The sequence below is a fragment of the Vipera berus genome, assembly GCF_964194415.1.
Source record: "Vipera berus genome assembly, chromosome: 6".
NCBI classification, from domain to species: Eukaryota; Metazoa; Chordata; class Lepidosauria; order Squamata; family Viperidae; genus Vipera; species Vipera berus.
This window is the reverse complement of record NC_138208.1, coordinates 86,911-108,582: the sequence shown is the minus strand read 5'-3', so window position 1 is coordinate 108,582 and position 21,672 is coordinate 86,911. Positions and strand designations below refer to the sequence as shown.

The 21,672-nt window shown below is 44.5% G+C and overlaps 1 protein-coding gene across 1 annotated transcript in view; it reads left to right on the top strand.

Annotated features, from left to right (window-relative positions):
• PCLO (piccolo presynaptic cytomatrix protein) overlaps nucleotides 1-21,672 on the top strand; it is a gene marked incomplete at both ends in the record, with an annotated part of 105,216 nt that overhangs the window by 7,942 nt on the left and 75,602 nt on the right. Inside the window, 2 exons of the mRNA XM_081330814.1 lie at nucleotides 7,767-8,919; nucleotides 13,130-14,449. Of these exons, the coding sequence (XP_081186940.1) occupies nucleotides 7,767-8,919; nucleotides 13,130-14,449 (2,473 nt within the window). The remainder of the gene's footprint in view (nucleotides 1-7,766; nucleotides 8,920-13,129; nucleotides 14,450-21,672) is intronic.

The window sequence follows — 21,672 nt, the reverse complement described above, 5'->3', positions numbered from 1 at the left end:
AAATAAGATGGTCTGGTATGCCCATCTCTTTAAGAACTTGCCACAGTTTGTTATGATCCACACAATCAAAGGCTTTAGCATAGTCAATGAAGCAGAAGTAGATGTTTTTCTGGAACTCTCTAGCTTTCTCCATGATCCAGCGTATGTTGGCAATTTGATCTCTAGTTCCTCTGCCTCTTCGAAATCCTGCCTGTACTTCTGGTAGTTCTCGATCCACATACTGCTGGAGTCTAGCTTGTAGGATTTATTTGTAGCATAACTTTACTAGCATGAGAAATGAGTGCAATGGTGCGATAGTTTGAACATTCTTTGGGACTACCTTTCTTTGGAATTGGAATGTAAACTGATCTTTTCCAATCCTGTGGCCACTGTTGAGTTTTCCAAATTTGCTGGCAAATTGAGTGTAGCACTTTTACTGAATTGTCTTTTAAGATTTTGAATAGCTCAGCTGCAATACTGTCACCTCCACTAGCTTTGTTGTTGCTCAGCTTTTCTAAGGCCCACTTCACTTCACATTCTAGGATGTCTGGCTCGAGGTCAGTGACCACCTTGTTGTGATTATCAGGGATGTTAAGCTCATTCTTGTATAGTTCTTCTGTGTAATTTTGCCACCTCTTCTTGATCTCTTCTGCCTCTGTTAGGTCCCTGCCATTTTGGTCCTTTATCATGCCCATTTTTGCATTAAACATTCCCTTCATCTCTCCAATTTTCTTGAAAAGATCTCTGGTCCTCCCTATTCTATTGTTTTCTTCTATTTCTTTGCACTGTTCATTTAAGAAGGCATTCTTATCTCTTCTAGCTATTCTCTGGAATTCTGCATTCAATTGGGCGTATCTTTCTTTTTCTCCCTTGCCTTTCGCTTCCCTCCTTTCCTCAGCTATTTGCAAAGCTTCCTCAGACAGCCATTTTGCTTTCTTGCATTTCTTTTTCTTTGGGATGGTTTTGGTTGCTACTTGTTGTACAATGTTGCGAACCTCTGTCCATAGTTCTTCAGGCACTCTGTCTATTAGATCTAAATCCTTAAATCTATTTGTCACCTCTACTGTATATTGAACAGGGATATGATTTAATTCATAGCTGAGTGGCCTAGTGCTTTTCCCTACTTTCTTCAGTTTAAGCCTAAACTTTGCAATGAGAAGCTCATGGTCTGAGCCACAGTCAGCTCCTGGTCTTGTTTTTACTGACTTTATAGAGCTTCTCCATCTTTGGCTGCAGAGCATATAGTCAATCTGATTTCTGTGTTGACCGTCTGGTGATGTCCATGTGTAGAGCCGTCTCTTGGGTTGTTGGAAAAGAGTGTTTGTTATGACCATCGTATTCTCTTGACAAAATTCTATCAGCCTGTGCCCTGCTTCATTTTGTACTCCAAGGCCAAACTTGCCTGTTATTCCGGTTATCTTTTGGCTTCCTACTTTAGCATTCCAATCCCCCATAATGATAAGAACAGCTCCGAGTGAGGAGGGTCTTTCTATCCCAACAATGATTGGGAGGGGCAGAGAGTGTGGGAGCAGAGGGCTTTATCATAATCGGGGAACGGGCCACCGCTGTCTTCAAGCGGTGGCCTGTTCCTACCCTCATTGCTCTTCTCGCTCCCCTGGGGGCATAGGATTACAGGAACCTGGGCTCAGGTTGGTCTATATCAACGCCAGGTCCATGGTGAACAAGGCTCCCCTCATACAGGATCTTATTGAGGAGGAGAACGCGGACCTGGCTTGCATCACGTAGACCTGGTTGGGCCAAGAGGGAGGTATCCCTCTCTCAGAATTATGCCCACTAGGTTTCTGGGTGCTTCACCAGCCGTGGGCCCAGGGCAGGGGTGGGGGGGTAGCGGTTATTATTAGGGAGAGACTTTGTCCGCGAGTGGCCACTGTCCCTCAGATAGGCGGGTGTGAGTCTCTCCTTTTGAAGTGGGGTCCTGGAGTTCAGTTGGGCCTATTGATTACGTACCTGTCTCCCAGCTGCGTGTCATCGGTCCTGCCCAAGCTTCTCGACGTCTTGTCCGGGTTGGCGATTGAGTTCCCCAGGCTTATAGTTCTGGGGGATTTCAATCTGCCTTCCGTGGGTGAGGCATCTGAGTTGGCCCGGGAGTTCATGGCTTCCATGACGGCCATGGACCTGACTCTAATAATTCAGGACCCGACCCATAATGGAGGGCACACACTCGACCTGGTTTTTATCTCTGGGCAGTGGATTAATGATCTGGGTAAAGGGGATTTAATCATCCAACCCCTGTCATGGTCCGATCATTTTCTTCTCTGGCTAGACTTTCAGTACACCACCCCCCGCCGCTGGGAGGCAGAACCGACCAGGTGGTTCCGCCCCAGGCTCCTGATGGACCCTGAAAAGTTCCAGATGGAGCTTGGGACATTTCCTGCTTCCCTTGCCCACGACTCTGGCGAGGCCCTAGTAGAAGCCTGGGAGAGGGTGGCTGCTGGGGCCTTGGATCGAGTTGTGCCTTTGCGGCCTTTGACCCGGTGCAGACCCCGGGTGGCCCCTGGTTTACCGAGGAGCTCTGGGCAATGAAGCGCCGGAAAAGACGCCTAGAGAGCTGTTGGAGGTCCAGCGGATCCGAATCTGATTGAACACAGCTAAGAACTTATCTTAAGTCTTACCTAGTGGCGATAGAAGCGGCAAAGCGTGTTTACTTTCCCACTCTCATTGCATCCACAGATAACCACCCAGCCGCCCTGTTTAGAGTGACCCGCTCCCTGTTTAATCAGGGACTGAGGGATGACCCCTTGCAGGGTAGGGCTGAGGAATTTGTACAGTATCTGCAGGACAAAATTGCTCAGATCCGGACTGGCTTGGACTCCGACTGGGCGGAATCCGGCGGAGTGGAGAGGGCAGATCTTGATCATACCATTTGGGGTGAGTTTGACCCTGTGACTCTGGATGATGTGGACAGGATTATGTGTAGACTGAGCACTACAACTTGTTTACTGGACCCATGTCCCTCCTGGCTGGTTTCGGCCGCCTGGGAGGTGACAGGGGGCTGGCTCCAGGCAGTTGTCAATGCTTCTTTGATGGAGGGTGTCTTCCCCTCTGCCTTAAAAGAGGCAGTGATGAGGCCCTTCCTCAAGAAGCCTGCTCTGGACCCGGCCTCATTGAATAACTACCGTCCTGTCTCCAACCTTCGCTTTGTAGCGAAGGTTGTTGAGAGTGTTGTGGTGCGTCAGCTCCCTCAATTCCTGGATGAAGCAGACTATCTGGACCCGTACCAGTCCAGTTTCAGACCCGGATACAGCACAGAAACGGCATTGGTCACACTGGTGGATGATCTCTGGCAGGCCCGGGACAGGGGCTGTTCCTCTGTCCTGGTCCTACTTGACCTTTCAGTGGCTTTTGATACCATCGACCATGGTATCCTGCTGCGACGGCTCGAGGGGTTGGGAGTGGGAGGCACTGTTTTACGGTGATTCTCCTCCTACCTCTCGGGCCGCTCACAGTTTGTATTGGCAGGGGGACAGAGATCTACCCCGAAGCCCCTCACTTGTGGGGTGCCTCAGGGGTCGGTTCTCTCCCCCCTCCTGTTTAACATCTATATGAAGCCGCTGGGTGAGATCATCCGTGGCTTTGGGGTGAGGTATCACCAATATGTGGATGATACCCAGTTGTTCATCTCCACCCCAAGCCAACCCATTGATGCCCTTGACGTGATGTCCCGGTGCCTGGAGGCAGTGCAGGTCTGGATGGGAAAGAACAGGCTCAGGCTTCACCCCTCCAAGACCGAGTGGCTGTGGATACCGGCATCTCGTATTATCCAACAAGTTCCATCTCTTTTGATGGGGGGGAGTTATTGCCTCCCTCAGAAAGGGCTCGCAACTTGGGTGTCCTCCTGGATTCACGGCTTAATTTGGAAGATCATCTAACGGCCGTGACCAGGGGGGCCTTCACACAGGTTCGCCTAGTGCGCCAGTTGCGCCCCTTTTCGGACCGAGATGTCCTATGCACGGTTACCCACGCCCTCGTCACTTTGTGCCTGGATTACTGCAATGCTCTTTACATGGGGCTGCCCTTGAAGAGCACCCGGAGGCTTCAACTGGTGCAAAATGTGGCCGCGCGGGTGCTTATGGGAGTATCTCGGTACTCCCATGTTACACCACTCCTGCACGAGCTGCATTGGCTTCTGGTTACCCTCCGAGTGCGATTCAAGGTGCTGGTAATAACCTTTAAAGCCCTACATGGCTTAGGCCCGGGGTACTTGCGAGACCACCTGCTGCCATTGTCAACCTCCCATCGCCCGGTTCGCTCCCACAGAGTCGGCCTCCTCAGGGTGCCATCGGCCAGGCAATGCCGGCTGGCGACCCCCAGGGGGAGAGCCTTCTCTGTGGGTGCGCCAACCCCCTGGAATGAGTTGCCTCTGGAGCTACGGATGGACCCTGACCTTCGGTCCTTCCGCCGTGACCTGAAAACCACAAGCAGGCCTGGACTGACAACGTTTTTTAATTAGGCTTTTTACTGGGTTAAATTGTCTCGTAATTTTGCACTTATTGTTTAAATCTCTTTTCAATTTTTTACTCTATGTTTTTTAATTTTTATTGTTGTGAGCCGCCCTGAGTCCTCAGGGAGAAGGGCCGCATATAAATTTAATAAAATCAAATCAAAATCAAATCAATTTTTTGGTGTTAGTTCTATAAGGTGCTGTAGGGCTTCATAGAACCAGTCAATTTCATCCTCTTCAGCACCGGTGGTTGGGGCATAGAGTTGGACTACTGTGATATTGAATGGTTTGCCTTGGATTCGAACTGAGATCATTTTGTCATTTTGAGGATTGTATCCCAGTATTGCTTTTCCTACTCTTTTATTGACTATGAAGGCTACTCCATTTCTTCTGAGGGATTCTTGCCCGCAGTAGTATACCTGATGGTCATCTGAATTAAATTCACCCATTCCTGTCCATTTTAGTTCGCTGATACCTAAGATGTCGATGTTCAGTCTTGTCATCTCTTGTTTGACCACGTCCAGCTTTCCTTGATTCATGGATCTTGCATTCCAGGTTCCTATGGAGAAAAAATCTTTACAGCATCAGACTTTCCTTTCACCACCAGACACATCCACAGCTGAGCGTCCTTTCGCCTTTGGCCCAGTCGCTTCATTCTTTCTGGCGCTACTAGTACTAGCCCTCTGCTCTTTGGACGCCTTCCGACCTAAGTGGCTCATCTTCCAGCGTCATATCGTTTTGCCTTTTGGTACTGTCCATGGGGTTTTCATGGCAAAGATACTGGAGTGGGTTGCCATTTCCTTCTCCAGGGGATCACGTTTTGTCAGAACTCTCGGCTATGACCTGTCCGTCTTGGGTGGCCCTGCACGGCATAGCTCATAGCTTCATTGAGTTACGCAAGCCCCTTCGCCACGACAAGGCAGTAATCTATGAAGGGGATAAAGAAAAAAAAACTTGCTGGGATCTAATTTACGGTGAAGAAGACTGTGTGGATCCTACAAAGTGGCTTTAATCTCAGTTTATTGGCAAGTAAAGCAGAGAAAATCAGAACTAACTGTTAAAGTAATTGTGATACGGATTATCACTGTACCACCATAAATCTTCATAATTTTGCTTCCATGTTACCCTGTAAAGAAATTTTATGATGTCTGCTTCTATAAATTTGATACGAAAGTTTCATCAAATGTTATTTCCAAAAAGGGGAAATAAAACATCTTACAGCAACAGTTAAAATGTAATTTTTTAAAATCATGGTTCATTTAAACGTTAGGCAGAAACAATCAGCATGGGAATCAACTGTACGCTGCGTGTTTTCTTTTCAGTTTTGTAAATATGAGTGTTTGCTTTATATTTAAAGGCTGGAGAAATGAGCTTTGAGGAATGAAATATTTTAAAAAGAAAGGTTGGTGGAATGGCAGCATGTTCCTAACCTTTTAATGGTTATTTTTTACATGAAAGATTTCCTAAGAATCTTATACAGGGAAGCTATACTTTCCCTGTATAAGGCATGATATTTTTATGTAATCATGGTGGGAGGGCACACAAGCCTTACGTTCCTGATTGCCATGGATATAGGCCTGGTCTCTTATGTAATGTCTTTTCTGCCCTGATTTCATATGATAAAACCAAAGTTATAGTGAATGTAGTGAATTATCTGTCTCGTTCTAACAACTTGTTGACTTAGTGTGCTGCTTCCTTCTTTGCCTATCATCCCTTTGATATGCAGCCACTTTGACTTCACTTCATAGTAGAGCCAGACAGAGGGACCAAGGATTATAGTGGCTCCTAATTTAGAAAGAAAGGGCGACCTTTCCAAATTTGATGCCCTCTAGATGTGTTGATACTGCAGCTCCACTAAATCTCAGCCATCAAGGGCAAAGAATGTTAGATGTTCCAGCTCAAGACACTTGCAGGGTGACAAGTGTGGCAAGACTATCTTAGGGACAGCTCGGTTCATATTTTTCCTGGCTATGACAGGCAATAGTGCTAAGTTATGTATGGAGAACATGCTTGAGTTGAAATTAGGAATAGACAAACAACATGGAAGCTTTTGAGTAGGATCCAATGTCATAAGGATTTTGCCAGCTGAAAATATTAACCAGTTAAAAGGACTTACTTAGGCATTTGGATAAATCCAATAAGTAGGTTCCTAATATTTGTACAATGACAGCAATTCATTTCTGATGAAGCTCTTAATTAAAAATATTGCAGGGTCACTTTACTTTTATTAATCCCAGAGCAGAGAAATTTTAATAGGTTAAATGTCACGAGTACCATAATTTAAAATTAATGTGCAGCAGGGAATAATGTCTGTAGACCGTCAGGACTTTTAATAGTTGATGCTGAAAACTGAAACACATAGAAGTGTTAAGGAGGAAAGTACTCTTCAGAGAGATAAAAATGCATCTCAACCATTCACCAACGCCAACTCTACTGAAGAGAGCAGAATTTCACTCTGACATTTTCCCAAAATGGTGGCAGCACACATAAAAGTTGAGTCTTTTATTGACTTGCTTCATGTACTTTATTATCATTTTACCAGAAGTATATTTACTGAGATAAAAAAGCTTTGATACCTTCCATGTGCAATGTTGAGTTTCTGAAATATTACAGGCATGCAGAAATTATGACCATCTACTCAGATGTAGTCTGAAAAACATGGGCCATACTTACTGTTCTTAAGACTAAACAGCCACTTCAGTCCTTGGTTGGTGGGATTCATTTGACTTTTGAATTATGTATTCATACCTTAAGAGTGTGTAATGCCTGGATAAAAGGTTGGACAAAAATTGTCAAACGTTTAGCCTTTTGCTCCACATGTAATCTCTTCAAGAGCTTTTAAATAGCGGAACAGTTTCTCTGCCTGCTGAAGTTGTAGGGTCACCTTCCCTGAGGGTTTTGAAGTGAAGGTGGGAATGCCATTGGCCTGAGATGGTCTGAGGTTTTCCTGGTCTTGAAGACCGTCAAGAGTTTTTCCAATTCTAGGATTCTTTGAAGATGAGAATTTTCTCAGATAATATTCAATTGTTTTGGATTTTTGTTGGTCCTACTATAGTGAAAGTCAGAAATATAGCAAATGTACACAATTACCGCTAATAAAATTCATCAGCCCCATCAGGAAATGTCATATATAATTTTGCCTCACCTATAGTACCTGTCACCTATCACCTACACTCTCGATCTGGAAAATGACCTCCACATGTGAAGGATGGGAAATGAGAAAGGCATCTTTTTTGGAATTAAAACATTGAATTCATTTTATGGTTTTGCTTTCTGATATTCAGAGATCATCACACTGGGTTAACTTTCTTTGATATCTTTACAGATCTGCTCCACCTGATGACAGTGATCACCCAAAACAACAGGGCAAGCCTCCGGATCCTGGGCCCCCCAGGCTAAGTAAAAGCAGAACAGTTGATACCCTGAAAACGGAGCCACAGGTCCCTGGAAGAAGCACATCGTCCATGAGTTTGAGAGAGTCTAAATCAAAGACTGATCTGAAAGATGATCAGAAGCCAACTATAATGCCCAGCTTTCTCTCAGATGCCAACCCATTTGGCGCAGTCACATCAGTTGTAAATAAATTCAATCCTTTTGATTTGATATCTGACTCAGATCTAGACCAGAATGAAGGCTCCAAGAAAGTGAAGCCCACCCAAAAGGAACAGGATAAATCTGAGCAACAAGAGGGGATCTCCAAGCAACCACTGCAACATTCATCTCCGAAGCCAAGTGGTCCACAACATGGGGCTGTCAAACTGGTCCCACAAAAAGCAGGACCTCCCAAACAGGCAGTGCAGCAGCAACAACAGTCTGGAATGCCTAAGCAAAGTCAGAAGCCAGGCTCTGGCCAAACAACAGAAGAAACAAAGCAGTATCCGGGACCACCCACGTCTCGGTTCCCAAAGCAGGAATCTATGAAACCTGCAAAATCTTCACCACAACAGTCGGGAGCTGAAAAGCCTCCTAGTATGGACCTTGCTAAAACATCGTCCCAGGCCTTTGTCCTTAAAAAGCCAGCATCCCAGCAGGGAGTGCCCCCTTCTAAACCGAAACCTCAGCAGCCGGAAGGTCCTTCGAAACCTGAGCCAGCAGCGTCCAGTAAGCAGCCATTACAACATTTGGCTGGTCCCGCAAAAGCAGCACTTCCCCAGCCTGGAGGATCTGGGAAACAACCGTCTCCGCAGCCTGGGGCCCCTGCAAAGCCTCCCACCCAACCGGCTGAGTCTGCCATTCAATTCCAGCAACAGGCGGGGCCTGCAAAACCTGATGGTCCACTTCCTGGACCTTCCCAGCAGCAACACGTAACTCCATCGCAACCCGGATTACAAGCCACAAAGAAAACTTTTTGCCCACTTTGCACAACCACTGAACTCCTCCTGCACATTCCTCAAAAGGCCAATTATAACACTTGCACCCAGTGTCAAACCATAGTCTGCAGTTTATGCGGCTTTGATCCGAATCCTCATATAACAGAGGTAAGTACATTTAAGGTATAAATGTATGGTCCCATTAAAAAAAACACATTATTGAAAGGAAGCTAAATTTCAGAGAAGTTGGGGTCCATTTTGTCACTCATTCTAGCTGCTCTCAGCAGATTCTATTTTCAAGCCTGTCTGTGACCATTGAATGCTGGTCTCTAAGGAGGAGCAGGACTCCATCTTAGATGCTTGGTTGCATGTATTTGCAAGGAACATTTTGAATTTACTCATACAGAGAGAGAGAGAGAGAGAGAAACTTCATGAACATATAGGTACCTACAAAGTTTAAATAGATTCTTATATAGTGTTCCCTATTTTTCCTTGCCCATATGAGCTTTAAATTTTAATTTTACTAGAACTTTGAGATACCATTATGTTTCCTTAAAAATCATGATTGTCTGTCATTGATGCGGCTTGCACAAGATCATCACAGTGGTTTCCAAAAATGTAATCTTATAGTTAATTAAGGAAATTTGAAAAAACTGTCAGTTTCAGGTATTGTAGTGTAATAGGGGATAAACAATCTGCCTTTTTTCCTAGGGTGGAAGTAATATTAAATTGAATACTTTGTTGTTTGCAGATCTGTTCCAAATTTATTTTAGATACACTGCACATTTATCCATGAAGTTGGATAAGGTCCTATCTATTGTCTGGCTCTACTTTCTTCCCAGTCTTAACTTTGCACAATTCAAGTACTGCCTTTGTATATCCATGTCCAAGTTTATTGGGTTTTATGAATCAGATACTTTATTTTTTCGAGGTTCATATTAGGTGTTTGCACCATATGTCCCTAGAGCCCTGCATTATCTTTATAAAATAAAGTTTATGTGTTCATCTACTTGCATATAAGTAAAATTACAACTAGTGTGTTAGCAAAAAGTACTTTAATGAGTTATTCATTTAAAACAGAAGTGATTTTAAAAGGAAATATATTTGCCAGTAATATCTCTTTATCTGAATATAACATTTAACTATAACACAAAAATACACAGATCCAACAAAACATTACATTTGGCTCTTCATCACAGCAGTTATCCTCTTACTAATTTCTATTGTCTACCTTGCAATAAGGCTCTTGCACCCCACAATTTTTGTAAATGAGAACTCAGTTGTGGCTAAGGCCTAGTCTATTGTCCATTTTGAGTGGCCCATTCCTTTTGAATAAACGGTGTCACTGAATCCTTGCATTCTGTCCACGAGTTTCATTTGACCAGGTTTTCATAATGCCTACTAGATCATATTGATCTTCCATTACTAAGTCTTCCAGCTCCAGTTTGTTCCCACTATGCTGAGCGGTCCTGCAGAGGCGGCAGAATCCGTGACCGTATGGTGGGACCTGTATTTCTTTTCCTGCACTTACTTGATCATTGTGGGATTCCTTCTCATCCCCCAATGTGCCTCCAGACCCCATTCTCAGACTTGTTGGTGGCTCACTATTTCTTGGACTCTTCCCCTTTCTGCACAGCCTCCAAGTTAAAGCTCTTAAAATCAGCCAGGTGTAGTTAGGGGCAGCCAATCTCTTGCCAAGAGTCTCTAATCTCAGAAAGAGATCCCATTATTAAAGAGCCTCCGGACCATTTTTATTTCTCATTTTATCAATTCATTATTTCAAACAAATCTCTTAAAGCATCTCTATGTAATTGTATCATCACTATCAAAACATTCACATCAGTTTTCTTCACCCAAGCAAATTACACCTCAAACCTGCATCCCTAAATTTAGATTGCAAATTCAGATCTTCATCAGCACCAGTATTAACGTTGCCTGGCAACCACGAATTGCTGGTGTAACAAAGTCACATGACTTGAGATGTTTTCTAGGGAATACACTGGCAGGAAGTGTGGTGATTCCATTTTAGGCCAGACAGGCTTAATCCTCTCAGAAGGCCATAATATTATCCTTTATCTAACACTACAGACAATAAATGTTCTATATTTGGTAGTGTACTCTGATTAGATTTCCCCCCCCCCTAATTTTCCATGTACAAGAGGATAATACACATGGGTGACAAGAGGAGACAATGTGGTTCACTTTTGATTAGAACTTGCACAAGCACTTACCTGTTGTGGTAGCTAGTTTAATGGGAGTTGAATGGATGGGTGTACTACATACATAAAATATCTCAACTGAAGTCTGATATGTATATGGGGGCCACACGATGCTTCCTTATGCATATAATGTTAAGATAATGCATTTTGCTTCAATAAACTTTAGAATTTGAACTCCACAGAAGTATTTGAAAGAAATTATATGCCAAAAGTAAAGAGTTTAGTGGGATTTTTTTATGATGCTGATGTCCCAAGTCTTGAATCAATATTGCTTTATTTACAAGTTTCTCATGCATATTAAACTACTAACTTTCTTACAAGTTCATTTAAAAATTAGGAACAGATGCTTCAAGCCTTCAAACAATGAAGTATGCATGTAGCTTAAGTTTCAATGAGTTCCTGATTTTAATATGGAAAAGCTACTTGACGTGTACATTTCTGCCCCCTTAGCCAGTAGAGAACGTTGCCACATGAAATGTTGCAGAAGCATAACATGTTAAATAGTATAAGGCAGGTCTCCTTGGCTAGGCTGAATTGCTGTAATCAACTGTTATCACAACCTAATTTCTTCCACTGGGGTTTTCTTGGTATGCTGTAAATCTGCACAATGAATCCAAAATTTAGGGACTCTCCAACTGAAGACAGATTTTCTGAGTGCTGAAAATCTCACTGTCTATGTAAAATTCACATTGCTTCTGCTGATCTACCTCTTGCTCATTTATCTTCACCCTGACATCTAAAGAGGAAACAGATAATCACATTCAGTTTCTCCCTCATGCCTGCCAATCTCCATCTCCCCTTTGAAGGGTAGTGGATATGCCGAACCAGATTAATATAATCTATTTACATCATTAAATCTTGTATTAATAGTTTCTAGAAAACTACAGGTCTATGGAAGGCCCCATGAATCTTGCATGTACAGTATATTAATTGTGAAGGTAACGAGATCTTAGGTCCTGGCAAAGGAATGTGGAGTTGTCTAGAGCAGTGCATGCACATAAATAATTCAAAAATTATAAATAATCATATTATTTTTGGTCCAAAATCTATTTGATAAAATATTGTTAACACAGCTAAGAAATTATAACAAAGTTTCTATATCTTTAAATATAGATTTTTTTTTCTTCAAAGTTCTTTGAAGCTAGAACTCCATGAAAATAGACTTCAGTTTTCCAGTGTTTTGTGATAAACCTGGCACCTAACAATCGGAACTGAATCAGTTTCTCATTTGTTATGTACGTTTCTGTATTCCAGTGGTCTATAATTATGAAAATTAACATTATTATATGATCAGAAACATTAATAAAAATAAAAGTAAAGCTTATCACACAGCTGGAAGTGATCACATAGCCCAACCCACTGATCTATGTTAAAGCATTTCAGACAAATTGCTATTCAGTCTTTCATGAGGTAACTTGTCAGGAATTTCCCCCTAATTTCCATTTGCATGCACTGGCCCGTATTATTTCAACCCATCGGAATAAGCCTCCTTCAACCACAGGAAATTGGCTCTTCCCCTTACATAACAAGATGCTTAAATATCCAAAGGTTCTTGTCCTTCAGGTGTTTCTTCTTTATTTGCTTGTCCCTTCCTCTTAGTACTAGATTGCCGGTCCCGTCATCCTCTTGGGAACCTCTCTGGCCAAAGGAACTCAAAGACAGCTGAAGTCATCTTAAATCTCATAATAACCTTAAAAATCTTGACTCAAACTATGGATAGTACCTCAACAGCAGGAGTGAAAGATTGTTATGATTTTCCATTCATAACAACAAAATGTTTTCTTCAAATCATTTTGACTTAAAAAATGATTTCATATTTCCACCAAAAATGTTAATATGGACCATGTGTGTTTGCAACCAACCAGTACAATCTAACAAGGTAATAATTTAAATGTAGTTTTGGTGCTTTTAAAGATGTGATTTAGAAAACAGATCAGAAATGGTAAGGTATCATAAAGTAGCTGATGGCTGCAGACATATACAGTATGACGGGAGAACTATTTTATTGAAAGGTATTTGGAAATTTAAGAAGGAAAAGTAAAAAGTAGTAAAAAAAGCAAAAAAATAAACCTAGTGAGTCCCTTTTCCCTTCAAACAAGGTAAAGTGGACCGAGGATATAATTCTGTCTTGATGTTTTATTTTTCAATTATGCCTACAGATCAAAGAATGGCTGTGCTTGAACTGCCAGATGCAAAGAGCTTTAGGGGGTGACTTGGCTCCTGCTCGGCCTTCGGCACCCAGGCAAGAGATTCCAGCCACAGCAGTTTCCCAACCGCAGCCAGCCGCGAAGAAGAAAGAAAGTGCTCTGAAACAGGATGCGACAAAGTCCTCGGAACAGCAAAAGCCGCCAACCCAAGCAAAGCATCCGCCTGCCCAGCCCGGTTCTTCTCCTGCAAAGGCAAAGGCTCTTCCTGCTGAACCCAGGCCAGCAGAATCTGCCTCCAAGTCCCACCAGGCCCAGCCATCGGGAAGCGAGGATCAACGGAAGCAGCCCGGTCCTCGGAAACTCACCGGCGATGCCGCCGCATCTGAGCCCTCCGGACAAAATGGCCCTGAGCCTTTGCTCCCTCAACGCAAAGCAGAGCCCCTTCCGAGGCCAGAAGTGGACAAGCTGCCGCGGGACAAGCCTGCGCCCGTTGATAAAGTAGCTACTCCAGGTGGCAAAACTTTACCTCAAGGGTCCCCTCAAAAGTCTGGAGGAAAACTCGGTGCTCAGCTTGGAACCGATTTAAATGCTAAGGGCCAAAAGGAGACGGAAACGGTAAGAGGGGTAAAAGAGCCCTCTGCGAAAGCCCAGCCCCAGACGAACCCCACGGGGTCAGATGCCAAATTGACTCCAAAGGGCCAACCAGCCTCCACGGGTGCTAAGCCCGGCCAATCCCGACCTCAGGTCCAGACCCAACCGCCTCCGAGAGCACCGGAGCTGGCCAAGCGTTTCGGCCTCCACACAGCAGGCGATGCCCCCAGGTCGCTTCCTGCAGCCCCTCCGGAAACGGTTACTGGGAAGCTGTTTGGATTTGGGGCTTCAATTTTCAGCCAGGCTTCCAGTTTGATTACCACAGCGGGCCAGCCAGGAGCTCAGGCGCCCGGAGCTGCCCCTTCGGCCCCCTCCAGGCAGCCCCCTCCTCCTGCCCTGCCGAAAGAGCCCCCTCCTCCATCTCCCAGGGTGGGACCCGCGAGGAAGGAAGCCAAGCCTCCCCTGGCAGAGAAGCGCCCCCCAAAGGAAGCCATCTGTGCCAGCCAGCCAGAGGCCGAGAAGAAGCCGCCGGGCCCTGCCGGGGCCTCCCAAGCACCCCTCGGGGCTGGAGGAGAGGAGAGGGCACCCCAGGGCCCCCCAGAGGCGGCGTCCGTGTGTCCCCTCTGTGAAACGGGTCTGAACGTGGGCTCTGGAGGCCCTCCAAATCACGGCACATGCACAGAATGCAAGGCGGTTGTGTGCAGCCTCTGTGGATTTAACCCAACGCCCCACATCACAGAGGTAGGTGCCGCTCTCTTTTGCTCCAGTCCATTGTTCGACCCCTTCCTAGTCTGAGAAAAGTGACTCAAGCGGCTTGGTTAAAAGTTTATGGTGTGTCACAAGCAGGGCTTTTTCCCCCCTCGCACTCATCCCTTATATTACTTGTATTTGAACAATGGAGCAAGTTTTAAGTAATTCATTGTCATTGTGGTTTGTCATTGTGTTTTCCTGGATTATTTTTTTTTATTTCTCAATCTCTCTTCCAAATAAACAGGCCATCCCCTTCCTCTCCCCGCCATCTGATTAGGTGTCTTTTTATATGGCTGGCTGTATCCCTATGTCTGGCTCATGCTAGGAAATCTAGACACCATCTTTCAGGGAAACATTCTCATTAATCAACAGGAACATTTTCAAGGAGAATGGTCTCTGCAGTGAAAGGACTAATGTTCCTCAATACAAAGCTGATTTAGATTATAGCTGAAAACAAAGAAATGTGGTTTTATTTTTGCATAAGAATAAAACTTGCGGAACAGACTGCAGAACAGACTGTACAAAATGTAAAGCAAACTAAAGATAATTATAAGTGAAAGAAGCTTTTCTCCAGCACCTCATGGCAAGGAAACCATAAACAGGATCTGTATTACACTATGCACACATTGATTAATTTCCATGTTGGGCTGAAAAAGTTGAGTTCCTTGCTATGAATTTTTAAATACAAATTTGAAAATTTGATTTAATGTAATTCAGACAAGCTGAGAGGAAGATTTTTTTCATAAAGTGATATAAAACAGTTTGAAGAAATGGGTGGGATCTGTGTGGATTTAGATTAATATGGCCATATTTAAAATATGTCAAACGGATCCTTTACATTTTACCAAATATAATGTAACAACTGTAACAAAACCCCTTTTCACAGCTGTTGCTAAAGTTAACGCCTTCCTCAAATGAAACCATGTCTTGGGCAATGCAAAAAACCCAATCGTGGCCTCCTTCTGGGCTGGGCTGGTGGTTTCCCTCCTCGCTCCAGGTTGGTTCCTGTTGGCGTCGAGGTTGAACTGCCAAGCTCAAATTTTCTGAAATAGAAAAAAACCACCTACTTTGGCACACACACCCCCCCCGTTTGGGAAATGAACTCCGTAGAGAGGCCAGCTGTTTTCCTGTGAGTCTTTTGCGTGGTGCTTTGCTGCATACACCCAGCAGGCTCCTTTGTCCTGGATATGGACCGGCGGCATACGTGAGCTTAGCCTTCAGGCAGCTGCCCTGGCCTTAGGGAAGAAGCGCTGCTGCGTGGGTGGCTTGTGGTTGGGCGAGGTGACCCTGGGCGGAAGGAGGGAGCCCCCCTGAATGGGGAGAAAGCACATTCCTCTCGCTGTCAGGAAGAGCCCCTCATTGCTGATGGGATGGACTTTTATGACTGTGTTGCTTTACTTATTTGTGATAGCTGATAATTTGAGACAGATCTCTGGCTGATGATGTGTATGTGCATCAGGCTGCAGTTTTAATTGCAGCCACAACAGCAGCATGGAAGGATGTATGGTGTGCCTCCAGCTAAGCCTTATATTTATTTACTGGGGCTGCTTCTGCAAAGCCTTAAGTTTGATGAGCAAAGCACACCCAGATTTGCTCTGTGGTCCCCTCGCTTTGAAGAATGGAGGAAAACAGCCACATCATTGGATGCCCAGAGAAGCCCCCCAATGGGAAGAGAAGACGAGCAAAGACCCCCGCAAGGCAAAGAGAGCGACTTTCCCTTGGTTAAGAGAATTGTTAACCCAATGAATCTGAGGTGAATTTAAGCCGCCTTGCACTTAGGGTTAAAGCATAGTGCAACTTCCCTCCTGTTTTGGATTTCCACCAATAATATTGGAAGAGAGTGCTCAAATACCTTAGAAAAGATATCAAATATTCAGATAGTGAAAGGATGCCATGCAAGTAAATGCAACCAGCCCTGTTCTAGGTTTTTGTTAATAATCTGCAGAATCTAAATGCTAAGAACTGTGTAGAGTTGCCCACTTGCTATTTATAGACTTGCTAAAACTCACAGATGCTGCCGAATCACGTAGCGGATGCTGAAAGAACTTCAGGCTTTTATTTCCCTGCATTTTATTTTTTGCCTCTGTTAAAAGCTTGCGGTAGGCCTCTTGATAAATTTATTTCATTATCATAAAAGATAATTGGATGTGTAAGTGGTGATTTAACCTTGTTTCCTCATAAAAAATGGTCTTCCAGCTGGCACTTAGCCAGGATGTGTATGAAATTTTGAGGGAGCTGTGGAAGTGTGTGGTGCTGGGCTAGGAAAGACCCAGAAAACCGGCCATGGAAGTTGCCTGGTTGGATCGGAGCTGCGTCTCAGGTCACTTTTTCTCACAGAAATCTTCTGGGGTGTTAAAAAAAAGAAAGAGGAGATTACCAAACTTTTAAGCTCCTAGAGGTAAAGTAGGCTGTGAATCTAAGAGAGAGAACACTAGATAACAAGCAGCGGAGCGACTGTAACACTTTTACCTTGACCAGCCCAAGAGGTCGCTAGGCGTGCAGGGTGCCTGAGGAGAAGCCCAGGTGGGTGGGAGGCCAGGTTCTGGCTAGCCTTGGAGAGTTGACAGTGTTGGCTGAACTCAAGCTGACAAGCGTTTGGTTCGCTACTTTCTGCACTTTTTTTAAAAAAGCCCATCGCTGCCCGTGTGGCCACAAGACCCTGCGCTCGGTTCTCAGGCCTTATGCCTGCAGGGAAGCCACGACTTGTCTCTCAGGGGTTCTCCTTGCCTCCAGGTGTGTGGTTAGAGCTCACAGGAAAAAAGCATAGATCAGAAACTATTTATTTATTCATCATATTTACACAGCTCCTCATCTCACAAAATGCAACTCCAGCCAGTACACAATAAAAAAAACTATATAAAAAACCAACAGTTTAAAAATTAATATTACAATTTTAAAAAGGTGAGGAGAGAATGACAGATATCTGCCCTTATTGCCACAAGGTAGGCTTTGATAGTGGCTTCAGTGCATTTCCAGTTGTCCATCCCAAGTTGAATGCCAGCAACACTCTAGACATCTCCCATTTCGTCTTTCCCAATTCGTCCGTAAACTATGGGAAACGATGGCATCCACAGGAGGGCCGCGTAGGCATAATCCAGCCCAGAGCCTCAGCTGCCCTCTCCTTCCAAGTGGAACCCGGACTTCGGAGGGACAGAGCAGCAGCGGGAACCACCCGCAGATCTCTGGGCTCCATCTGGCTCCCTCTGTGGCGGAGATCCATGGCAACATAAGTGCCTCTCGGAGTATAGGAAGGATGCAGTCTGTCAGGGTCAGGCCCAGGGATAAGGCAGTGGGATCCAGTGGAGTCCAGTCCTTTATTTCCTTATTCTAATGGACAGAATCTTGGCAAACTGGAGCCAAACCTTCTTAACCTACCAGATATATATACTGAGAGTTTCTAGGGTGTGGCTATCCTGGACTTCTTCCCCCGTCTCCCATGCAACTCAGGACTGTGCAAACTCTTAATTCAGGCCTTTTTCTGGGAAAGCTCTGCATTGCTAAAACACACACACAGACACACACACAGAGAGACACTGCTCCTGTAGGTGCACATTCCATCACACAATCTGAACAAACATGCTTCAACATAATGTTACAAGGCCATCCACTCCTTTTATATGAGTTTCTGCAGTTGTATAGACACTGCTTGGCTGGTTTCTCAAGTGGCAACTACAGCTTTCAAGGATGTACTTATTGCCAGCGGCTTCATTTAAGGCTCTGTGTTCCTTGACCCCTAGAGCCAATCTCTTCTTGGCAGAGATCCAGTGCCTTAATAACTACAAGAAAGGCTGAACTCAATGGCTAAACCCCATCCCTCTCTTTTTGTTGTTGTTCTTGTTGCTGTTTTATCATTGCATTGCTGTACCTGGAAAATTGATACGTGCTCAATTTTTGACTCGCCACGTCTAGTGCTGCCGTGGTTAAAGGAATAGGCATTCTGCGATGCCAGAAATGGAAGACAATCAAATATGTAGGCTGGGCATCTCAGTAAAAGAGTCAGGCAGCTGGGTGGATTTTTCTATCATTCTGGCACTCTGAATACAATATGATGAAAACCGTTGAGCTCCCTGGACAGTCGGAGCCTGGCCCCTCTGCATTGGGAACCGCCACAGTTAAGCAAATATTAGTTCTGGCAGATATTGTAAAAACGGATCTGCCAAAGATGGTAAAGAACAGCTGCTAGGACACGACCAGCAGCTGGACACGACCTCTTGGAATTCCAGTGGGAAACATCTGGAGGAACTCACCTGGCCTACAGGCTGGAGCTGAGCAATGGCTTTACAGTTGCATAAGGGAACTTTCACTGCTAGCTGAAAGCTGGTGCCCAAGACAATGTTTTTACAGTCGTGCACCATTGAATTTCTCGAGAGTTCAGTTCGGAATATTCTCTCTTCGTGCCTGAGCTTTCTGCTGCTGCGGGCGGGCACTAGGTAGATGTCTGAAGGTTTTAAGACAGCTCTGCAAGCACTCCGACCTCCAGATTCTTTGGATCTTTTAAACGTCTGGTACTGCTGGCTTTATTTTTTTTCATGGTGCTGTTGCATAAGTTTGGAGTGTATTGTTTTTGCTGCTATTTTTTAAAGGGTACATTACATTTTACGCATAAATCCTTTTAGCTGTTATTACTTAGGTATATTAAATTGCAGTGGGAGAAATTTTCTTTGACCCCTCTTTCAAAGGGGTCCACATTTTGGACAGAGAGGACCGCTGGTTTGAAAGAGGGGTCAAAGAGGCCACCTATGTCAAAATCGAACAGCCCTCTCTCAACTGGGGGGCGGGGAGACGACATCATCTCCCTCCAGCCTACAACACGGTCCTTTCAGCAGTTCCAAGAAGGCTCCACACCCATTTGCACCACTCAGGTGACCCTGAGGAGACAGATAACCCCCCAGGTGGCCTCAGCGACTCTCTAAAAGGATGCAAATGACCAGCTGTCTGCAAGGATTGTTAATCCTTTCATTCCCCACCATCCAGTCAGAGCTGAAGAAGCTTCTTGGATGAGAAGCGAAACGTCTTCAAAGAAAAACAAGAAAATCTGGCTGCCTCCTAAGAAAGCACCTTTGGGATGAATTGATTTATTTCCATAGTTTTGATCACTAATGAAATCAAAATCCCTACTTAAGCAAATTTCCTACCAACATCTTATTCAAAGGAATAAAGATGTTGCATTCTGTTCTTCTAGCATTCAAACTGTTTAGAAACAATTATATTTCAGTTATTAACCAGTACAATACATAAATGTACAATACTATAAAACGCAGAACCAACATAGGTAGGATGCAGTATAAGATGTAAAGGTATAAAGTTAGACTAAAATCTATAAAAACTGAAACTAATCTAAAAGAATTAAGAATGTTAAAATAAGCCGTGCCATTTAGGAATAGTAAATAGGGTAAACATTTTAGCTATGTAGACCTACTGCAGAAGGGAATAAATTGGTAAAAGCCCTGGAGGAAGACTATCTTGAGTTTATAAAAACTAGGTTAATCGTACTGCACAGGGGTGGTTCTCGTTTAATGGCCACTCCCTCAGTAACCCTTCAGACTTGCGCCTGTGTCCCTGAGCAATGCATGCATACGACTAAGTCAAGGAATGCGAGTAGCAGGAGCTGCCCAGAACTTTTGAACAGGAGGTAGAGCTCTGCTTTGTCCCTGCTGGGATCTCAGAGCAGACTGTAGCTGCTCCTGCGGCTGATTATTCCTTGCTTTCAACACTCGGCTGCATGTTGTAATGCGTGCAGTCATTTTTACTTCTCAGCTACTCTTTTTCCCTAGCTGCAATCTTGTCGCTTTTGCTTAACCAACAGCTCTTTAAAAGAACAAAAGAAATGAGTGTGAGATAACCCTTCCTGATGAAAACAGTCTGGAATTTGCAAAGCTGGCGAGATGTAGGCACTCTTCTTCTCTTTTCATTTTTTGATAGAAAGGAAAACTAGTGCTGCTAGTTTTCACTAAGTCTCCAATATCACCCTTGTTGTTGTTGTTAGTTGCGAAGTCGTGTCCGACCCATCGCGACCCTATGGACAACGTTCCTCCAGGCCTTCCTGTCCTCTACCATCTTCTGGAGTCCATTTAAGCTCACGCCTCCTGCTTCAGTGACTCCATCTTGCCACCTCATTCTCTGTCGTCCCCTTCTTCTCTTGCCCTCAATCTTTCCCAACATGAGGCTCTTCTCCAGTGAGTCCTTCCTTCTCACTAGGTGGCCAAAGTATTTGAGTTTTAGCTTCAGGATCTGGCCTTCTAAAGAGCAGTCAGGGTTGATCTCCTCTAGGACTGACCGGTTTGATCGCCTTGCAGTCCAAGGGACTCGCAGGAGTCTTCTCCAGCACCATAGTTCAAAGGCCTCAATTCTTTGGCGCTCAGCCTTTCTTATGGTCCAGCTTTCACTGCCATACATTGCAACTGGGAAGACCATAGCCTTGACTATACGCACTTTTGTTGGCAGGGTGATGTCTCTGCTTTTTAGTGTGCTGTCTAGATTTGCCGTGGCTTTCCTCCCCAGGAGCAAGCGTCTTTTAATTTCTTGGCTACAGTCCCCATCTGCAGTGATCTTGGAGCCCAGGAAAATAAAATCTGTCACTACCTCCATTTCTTCCCCATCTATTTGCCAGGAATTGAGAGGGCCACATGCCATGATTTTGGTTTTCTTAATGTTTAGTTTCAACCCAACTTTTGCACTCTCCTTCTTCACCCGCAACAAGAGGCTCTTTAGTTCTTCTTCACTTTCTGCCATTAGAGTGGTATCATCTGCATATCTTAGGTTGTTGACATTTCTTCCGGCAATGTTAATTCCAACTTTTGATTCATCTAGCCCTGCCTTTCTCATGGTGTGCTCTGCATATAAGTTAAATAGGCAGGGCGACAGTATACAGCCTTGCCGGACTCCTTTCCCAATTTTGAACCAATCAGTGGTTCCGTGTCCAGTTCTCACTGTTGCTTCTTGGCCCGCATATAGATTTCTCAAGAGACAAATAAGATGGTCTGGTATGCCCATCTCTTTAAGGACTTGCCACAGTTTGTTATGATCCACACAATCAAAGGCTTTAGCATAGTCAATGAAGCAGAAGTAGATGTTTTTCTGGAACTCTCTAGCTTTCTCCATGATCCAGCGTATGTTGGCAATTTGATCTCTAGTTCCTCTGCCTCTTCGAAATCCTGCCTGTACTTCTGGTAGTTCTCGATCCACATACTGCTGGAGTCTAGCTTGTAGGATTT